Source organism: Gymnoscopelus microlampas (assembly GCF_963454915.1).
Source record: "Gymnoscopelus microlampas genome assembly, chromosome: 5".
Taxonomy (NCBI): domain Eukaryota; kingdom Metazoa; phylum Chordata; class Actinopteri; order Myctophiformes; family Myctophidae; genus Gymnoscopelus; species Gymnoscopelus microlampas.
In genome coordinates this window covers 28,923,345-28,932,419 of record NC_139942.1, presented here as the reverse complement: position 1 = coordinate 28,932,419, position 9,075 = coordinate 28,923,345, and the positions used below count along the sequence as shown (strand labels likewise).

The window sequence follows — 9,075 nt, the reverse complement described above, 5'->3', positions numbered from 1 at the left end:
ACCTGTCGCTGGGAACATGGACCTGCTTACCTTCTGCAATTCTATGGACAGAACCTCTCTGTCAGGACAGGAGGGTCGGTAGAAAACACACACACACACACACACACACACGCACACGCACACGCACACGCACACACGCGCGCACGCGCACGCACACACACACGCGTCCTAACCCTAAAACTAAACCTAAGCCTTAAATGCCTAATCTGAAACTTTGCCCTGGCCTGAATCCTTTCCTAATTGTAACCCTCTGAAAATCTTCCTTTCCTCATGGGGGCCAGAAAAATGTCCCCACAAGGTTGGTTTTGTTATGTTTTACCAAAGATCGTAAAACTAAAGAAACTTAGAAATAACAGTGCAGAATCATGGTTTAAAATCCTCAATAAAATGCAGCTTTGATTAAAAAAAACAAGAGTTGTAGCGAACCTGCTGTTTTCTCTGAGTTTGTTCCAGATATGTGGTGCATGAAAACTGAAAGTTGCTTCAACATTTTTATTTCTGGTTCTGGGGACAGAAAACACATCTCTCCCAGGTGAACCGGGAGAGATGTGCATCATGAACCATCTGGATGGGTCATGATGTAGTACAAGATCAGAAATTAGTTTTTGGCCTAAACCATTCAGTGCTGTATAAACCAACTTTAGTATTTTTAAATAAATGATTGAAGTGATATGATCCACTTTAAAAGGTTACGCAAATCAACATGACCTTAACAATGAGACTCATTTCAGATTGATATGCCCAGCCTTTTACCACTAGTAGTAGTCAAACTGTTCTTTCCTTTCATGCCTGATTTATTACTGAGATGGCATATTCAATGTTGCATGCCTAGCCTATGTTATAATCATGTCCCTTAAATAAAGCCTCAATGATCTCTTCTTCTTCGCAGTTTTGGCTCCATTCTGGAGCTCCTCAAGCCATGGTATGATGAAGTGAAGGACTATGTCTTCCCCTACCCTCGCTTCTGCAACCCCAGGTGCCCCATGCACTGCTATGGGCCCATGTGTACGCACTACACACAGGTAGGGAATTAAGAACTAATTATTCTCTGACAAAATGTTTGCCCATAAGGTTTTTTTCTTTCCTGCACTTTTCCGGATCTTGTTATAGCAGAATCTCACGTAAGAATATGATTGGTTAAGCCTCATTTATACTTGTTAATAAAACATGAACTGATGCACAAACTTGGCCACATCATCAGTGTTATTACCTGGAGTCACTGGGTGTTTCGGGTCTTGCAACACCCTCCTCCAGGCGACCAACTGAGGCTGATCAGACCCTGGCCTGTATCCAAGTGGCATGCTACTGTCCCCACTGTCTCACTGGGGTAGTTAGAGACAGTGCTAATTAGGGCTTAGGGTTAGTCTGGCACTAGCCAGACCGACTACGCAGATCCACGCATGCTACAGCTACAGCCTGCTACAGCCTGTATTCACGCCATCAGTCCGGCCGATGCCAGGCCGCATAACTCATGAAGGTTAGTTGAGATGTTGCAGCTGGTGTCGACACTAGGAGGCTCTAGGCACTGTGGGTTGCCTCTGGGCCTGGCTCCTCCTTCGTCTGACCAGAAGTAGGGGATTTTCTTTGCGTTGCATCGTCGTTGCTCCTGGGCACAACATCTCACTTTGTGTTGTGAGCTTGTAGATCCACTATTTTTGGTGCACGACACCCACGCGCAACTAAGTATAATTTAGGATTTTGTAGTATAAACCTATTTTCTGTTATCTGGTTGATACGGTCATCTGTAATCTGTTGCCAAATAATCAACGTATTAATAAAGTAGTAATAAAGTAATAAAATGAAAATCAATGTGTGAAATACTTACTTACTGTAGTAAATATATTGCCCATGTCGTTATCATTGGTGGAAAGTAACTTTTAGTACATTTACTCAAGTACTGTACTTAAGTATACTTTTGACTTTTTACTATTTTTACTTTACTGGAATATTTCCAATTTTCAATACTTTTACTTCTACTCCACTACATCTCAGAGGCAAATATTGCACTTGTACTCCATAATTATTTGAAAATATTAGTTACTAGTTACCTTTTAGATTTTGATTATTATTACAAAACCACTTCAGACCTATTCTTTGGCAATTTTAAAATAGCAGATCTACAAGCTCACAGTGCGTCGCGTTTTGAGCTTGTAGATCTGCTATTTTCAAAGGATTTTCATAAATCTTATACATTTGAAAACTTGCGAAATGGGACCTTCTGCATAATGAGTACTTTTACTTTTGGTACTTTAAGTATATTTTTGATGCCAATACTTTTGTACTTTTACTTTGAATACCAGACTTTTACTTGTAACGCAGTATACATTTCAGTATTGATACTTTCACTTAAGTAAAAAAAAAATAGTACTCTTTCCACCACTGGTCGTTATTTGCCCTGACTGAAGGGGTGACCGAGAAAAGCTTGTTCAGCTGCCGTATCCTCCGTAAGGATAACAGCCAGCAGCTGACCAAGCGCAGTAAGCTAAAGTTGTAGTCAGTTGTCTGTGGGTAATAGGGCAGCTGACCAATGTTAATGTTAATGTTAATCTATGTATTCAAAAAGTGTGGATCAAATATGATTTCCTTGTTGTACGTATGCAGCTATACTGTACACAGGGATATTCTCTCTCTCTCACACACACACACACGCATGCACGCACGCACGCACGCACGCACGCACGCACTCACACACACACACACACACACACACACACACACACACACACACACACACACACACACACACACACACACACAAACACTTAAAGTAGATGTTTATCCCCTTATTATATACTTTCTTTTCTTTTTCTTTTTTTAGATGGTTTGGGCTTCCACTACCAGGGTGGGCTGTGCATTGCAGACCTGCTACAACATGTTTGTATGGGGAGAAATGTGGAGAGAGGCCACCTATCTGGTCTGCAACTACTCACCTAAGTACGCTACTCCGTCATTCTACTGAAGAGTCTTTGCTCTTTAAGGTTCACAGCAAAAAATGCAGATGTGCAATAAAGACAATCAAATCAACTAGAAAAGTGCGCTCCTCAGAGCTCATATCCTCGCCAGGCCGGGTTGCCTACAGGCCCACAAAATTCGGAAGGCAGTCGTAGCCAATTGGAATGGAATCTGCTAAATCTAACTGAAACATCTTGATCACATGATTCCATAGATACCAATTTGTGAGGGTTTTGGACCAAATTTGTAGTAGAGCAGTAGAAGAAATGTTGCAAATCTACAGTATATGAGGAGTTGTGTCATGATCCAAGAAATCCAGGGAAAGAAACATTTTGATTGTATGATCTATGGTTCAAGAACTGAAGGCCAAAACATATACAAAAATGTGCAAAATGTTTGAAACATTTTAACAACACAAATCTTGTGCGGGGGTCCCTGGCATAAAAATATTTTCAGATGGGCGTCCATCCACGGCCAAATACATATTCATTTGGGGAGTCCCAAATTAATGTTGAAAACGTTTGAGAACCACTTGCCTACAAAAAAGCTCTATTACCAATCAGTCTGTTTTAAAGTTATTTTTCTGTTTCTCTCCAGGGGAAATTGGATAGGAGAGCCACCATATCAGGTGGGGGTCCCATGTTCAGCGTGTCCACCCAGCTACGGAGGCTCCTGCAGCAACCATATGTGCTTCCCAGGCATCCAATCCAACTACATGGCTTGGTTCAAGTGAATGGAGTGTGAGGTAGAGCGATCACAGCTCGGGAGTAGCAGATTACATGTAACTGGATTACAGTAATTCTAGTACAATAATTTACATCCAAGTACAATACATTGTAACTGTAGTCTTTTACAGTAGTGATGCTGTACGGTTACTGATACTAGCAGGTTATACTGTATATTAAATTACTGCCATATTTGAGAGAGACACTTTGAGATTGTAAACACAACCTATACTCCATTCTTTTTTTATTACACCAGCAATTGTCTCCATTTTGAATGAATGCATGAGTCACAATTATGCAGTATGACCAGACCATGCAGCATGAAATTGTGCACACCTAACTCTATATAGGATTTCACCATAATTCTCAGAACACACACTTGTTTGGCAACTTTTGATATGGTTTGTAAAGAAAAGGTGAGCCCGTGCTCAATATGAAGTGTATATCAGATCCTAAAAGTCATCAAGTCTGGTTACAAATCTGGCTTATTATATGGACCTTTTCAGAAAAGCTGTTGTTAATTGTTCTATAGATATTTGACTGTGATTATCATCAGCAGGTGCACTAGTTATATTGTATTAGTATACTCTACCATACAGATTGGTTAAAACTTTTATTAATTCAAATAAATTCTGGATCTGGATTGCAGCTTCAAGTGTTCTGTTAAATGCCAGGGTGCATTAAATGCTAAATTTCAATTAATTGGATAGGGGATTTGAACCCTTGTTCTGGGCATGTCATAATATGTTAACATTCTGCAAAAATAGGTGAACATTCGGCAAAAATGGCAGATAAATAAGCTCACAATGTGTTGCGACCTGTGAGCTTGTACATCGTCTATTTTCCGTGAATTGATTTGGTGTAGAGGGCAAAAAGGAGGGACAAAGGGCTCTATCTTGGGCTGAAGTGGCTAAACCCACTATTTGGGGATTTAGCATGGCGCAAAGGCCGTTCCCGTGCAAAAGTTGCTATCTTCCGATACCAACCTTATTCCTAAAACACCTGCGCTACCCGTTACATTATGCATAGGTATAGTTTAGGCGTTACATTAATAAAACCAATCACTGTGCCAGATACCATTGCCTTTAAGAGAAGACTGCGCAAGCCATTATCCCCAGTGCAATCTTACGCTCTTTCCCTCTCTGCCCATGGAAGAGCGACATTGCATTGGAATACATTTATATTTTATATACAGAATTATCACTCACACATTGCTGTTATAGAGAACTGCAGTCTGCTTGTGTTCTGGATTAATTAAACAAGATGGTCTGATGTGGTTATAGCAAACGCAGATCAAACAACATTGTATTTGTCTTTGATAAACTTAACTGGCAACTGCTGATGAAAACACAATTTATTGACACAAGGAATTAACAGTCACACTTTTGTGGATTAAAGTAAAATTGTAATAATTACAATCACATTCACAATCACTTAATTCAGAAGTGCCGGTGTGTCCATGTCCACTCACTCTGCAGCCGCACTGAGGCCAAGGTTTGCTTCATAAGCTCTAGCATTTGATTGCCTTTCAATAAAACCATATTCGATAGACATAAGTATCTAGATGTTAATGATTATAAAGAATGTTATATTATTGTAATCCGTTCTTTATTTCCTTCGCAATGGATTAATAACGCTGAAGTGTATTTTGGAGCGAACGGCATCGCGCAGCACAAATCATTGTGTTTGAATAGACTAATGTCTTATGTAAACACAATTGACACAAGGAATTGACACTCACTTCGGCTGATTATAGGAAAATTACAATCACAGAGATTCGTTGAGAATTAGGAGAGAGGGAGACCTCTGAATGTTGAGCCGTTGTGCGCCCGGCCCGACTCCCGACGTGTCCATTGCAGGCGCGCGCTCTACCAAACGAATTTGGCATAGTGGATGGTTTAGAATCCGCTATGCGCTTTCCCAAACATGTGTGGGCACTGGGCACTGGGCAAGATAGCAATTTTAGGGATAACGCAACAACACGCCCACGGGTCACAGGCACACCTCCAGGTGCAAATAACAGAGTCTGCATAATGTATAGCGGGTAGTGCGGCCATAAGATACTGTTTAGGGACAGCGCCAGCTGCCTTGTGCGTAATTCACGGCTGGTAGTGGGTAGTGCCAAGGGTTAAGGCCGCACGGAAAATAGGGCCCTTAGTATAGACCCTGGGAGAATCCTGGTGTTTGAAGGTGCATATAAACAACATATCCCAAAGAAGACATAAAGTGGGATATGAGTCAACAGTCAAGATACTGTGTGCATGTACTGTAAACGCAGCCATTACTGGCTGCTGGGAATGTTCTTCATTTAAGAGAATCCAAAATTTGTGTAATTTGTTTTGAACTTTCGTTTTGGAAGTGCATCTGCAAAATGACCAGCTCACCCCCAACCTAAATGCTAACATATCTACAGTAGCGTCATGTTGTTTTTTTTCCAGACCAATTATTTATGTCATTATTTATGTCTGACAGAAATGTTTTCTTTTTGTATATTCTCTGCCTTTGTTTTTGTTTAGTTGTTTACTTTGGTTTTCTTTTGTCTGTTGAAGTACATCTGGAGCAGTATGCATCACAGCATGCTGACTCAATCATTTCAAATTCAGAATACTGGATCAGTCTGTATACCGATTTTATGGTGCTATATACTGTACTGTAGTTAAGACACAATTTGTTCCACTTCCACAAATACACTACTGTATCTTTATATCTTTTTGTCACATAAATATTACAACATATGCAATTGTTTGTGTACGCACATGTCTATATTATTTTGATGTTTTGATTGTTCCATTAATAATGAAATATTCTGGTGCTAAACCGTTTCAAGGCACTTTTTGTTCCACACGCAAACATGGCAGAACAGGTTTGATTGTTTGTTTGTTTGTTAATTTCTTTCTTTCATTCTTTCTGTCACATAAATAGGAGTATGAGATAATGAGCATCTGCAATTATCTTTGCCTATTACTATGCTGTTTTGTTTTTTTAAATTATATTACAAGAATAAATTATGCTGTAAAGCAATACAGTCTTTAAGCTGAGTCCCATATTTTTTTTATGTATCTTCAAATGCCTTTTTATGCCTTATGTAAAGCACTTTTAATTGCATTTGTGTATATGCGCTATACAAATAAACATATCTTACCTGCAATGATAAGATGTGTCCTATTGTTAATATAGTTTCATGACCTTAGTGATTAGTCCCTCCATGGGCTCATTCAGGGCAAGGTACCATTAACAGCCTCAAGTTTCTTCATCTTGTAATGCAGATGATTCCAGAAAATTGTAGTTGCACTGATCTAACACTAGAGGGAGGTATTTAGCCATTAAACGTATAGACCCCTTAACAGACGAAGCCACACTGATAAGAACCAGTATGCGTGCAACCAGTATGCGCGCAATGAAACAGGAATGAATCAGGTCTCACTAGGACGCGCCTCACCAGCCAACACACAAGAGGGGGTGCGCAACAGGTTGAGATTGAGAATTGATTGCGTGAAACAATCACTTGTGCATCCAGTCTCAATGTTGGTTAGCCCTGGTTCAGAGCGTTAGTGAGAGAACTCACTAACGCTCTGAACCAGGGCTAAATGTGGGTAAACAAATAATTGGTCTATAAATTGGGTTGGGGCAGGGGTATTGTTTTGTCTTTTTTTTAAAGTTTGTAAATCAAGCAACTTACACAGTAAGTATTAAATTCAGTATTTAGATATTTGATATTCATTTTATCAGACACGCCCCCTTCCTATACAAACCCATTGTAACGTCACTGACTAAATTATTCGGGTATTCTCGTTAACATTCTAATCCCTTTGGACACAAAAATGTACACAAAAGCTAAATAAAAAATGTATTTATTTTTTAAATTAAAATGTTTTTTTTAATGTACAATATGGCCAAAGCTGTGACTAGACAATGATATACGTATACTGTCTATGGGCCTATGGTATGGTCCTTTAAGTCAGTGGTTTTCAACCTGTGGGTTGATATTTGGGGGTCCCCAGATGACAGTGACAATTTAAGGACTTTTAAGACCTTTTTAATACCAAAAAACTAAAGAAAAGAAAAAAGACCATTCCTGAATCAAAAGTAATCAACAAACCATATTATAAAAACTGGTTAAACATTGGCCAAATTGTCAAATAATATAAGAAAGAGGCAACAATTTTGAAAATAGCCGATCTACAAGCCGATCTTGTAGATCAGCTATTTTCACAATATTCTGTGGAAGCGAATCAAACTACATTGAATGCCTCAACTCCTACATTTCCAAATGCTTGTCAGGGTGTGGGGTTCCCAGTGATTATTTTGGGGGTCACCGCCTAAAAAGGTTGAGAACCACTGCTTTAAGTCATGACGTTTTAAGACATACATTTTAAAAGGTGAAAGTCATATATTCTTCAAGTAACCTTTGTTAGTCAGTCTAGTTGTGCAACTAACTGTCGATTTTTTTCCAAGGAAACGTTGTCACGTTGTTTTGCCACACTGTACGTTTTGTTGAATGGCTGTCCTACTTTCAGGAGAGCGTGTGTCTCACACAGGAAAGGTGAGCTGGTCATTTTCTCCCCCGTAATTCACACACTCCATCTTTCGATGGTTCAACAGGATTGACCAGTGGTTACGTGCTCTTCAGACGAGGCACTTTAACGCCCCCAGCTGTTCCAGTGAAGATGCTCAGTGGCCAACATTTGAGCGTGTGTCTCTCTTTTTTTGTACATTTAATTTGAGCATTTCTTATGCTTTATATTAGATAGGTCAGAGTAGAAAGACAGGAAATCAAGAGCAGAGAGGAGTGACTTGCGAGACAAGACTTCAGTCATATTCGAACTTGGGTCCTCACACTCACGAAGAGGGCTGTGATATAGTGAAAGTATATTACTGTATCTCAGAGGGGGTCACAGTAAAAGCAATTTGTAGTCTTTATTTAGGCTACCTTGTGTGACTGTGATCAAAGGTAGACAAGATAGAACTAGTTTCCAATTGATTCCTGCCAAACATCAATCATTTGTGTTAAATGGTCAGGTCAAACTCAAGACTGAAATTGCCAGGAAATTGCCCTGCCCACACATACACACACACATATACATTTGTTGTGCATCTTGCACTTATAATTCATAGCACGTCCTTTATTCATCTGTTCGCCTCCTTACAGCACACCAGTGGTGCAATTGTCTCCAAACTTTGCACAAATATAAGTCTTAGGTTGGGACATTTAATAGGCCAGCTTTCATGTTTTGGGGTCAGCCCATGGTTCTGAGTAGTACTGGACAGGTGAGCTCTGTCCATGGTTCTAAATCACATGAACTGTGAGCTGTCCATGGTACTGAGTAGTACTGGACAGGTGAGCTCTGTCCATGGTTCTAAACCACATGAACTATGAGCTGTCCATGGTAACGAGTAG

General features: G+C 39.8%; 1 protein-coding gene across 2 annotated transcripts in view; it reads left to right on the top strand.

The window, feature by feature from the left end:
• Nucleotides 1-6,710, top strand: part of LOC311045260 (peptidase inhibitor 15-like) — a 9,526-nt gene extending 2,816 nt beyond the window's left edge. The window contains exons 2-6 of one of the 2 annotated variants that reach the window (XR_014600754.1): nucleotides 1-74; nucleotides 890-1,022; nucleotides 2,819-2,934; nucleotides 3,550-5,573; nucleotides 5,631-6,710. The exon at nucleotides 1-74 is cut by the window's left edge and continues 45 nt beyond it. Coding sequence is in view for 1 of the 2 variants with exons in the window: in XM_084057065.1 (XP_083913191.1) it covers nucleotides 1-74; nucleotides 890-1,022; nucleotides 2,819-2,934; nucleotides 3,550-3,685 (459 nt within the window). In the remaining variant the exon portion in view is untranslated. Of the gene's footprint in view, nucleotides 75-889; nucleotides 1,023-2,818; nucleotides 2,935-3,549 lie in introns of both variants that reach the window. The other variant, XM_084057065.1, reaches the window with a different exon arrangement.
• The last annotated feature ends 2,365 nt before the right edge of the window (nucleotides 6,711-9,075 follow it).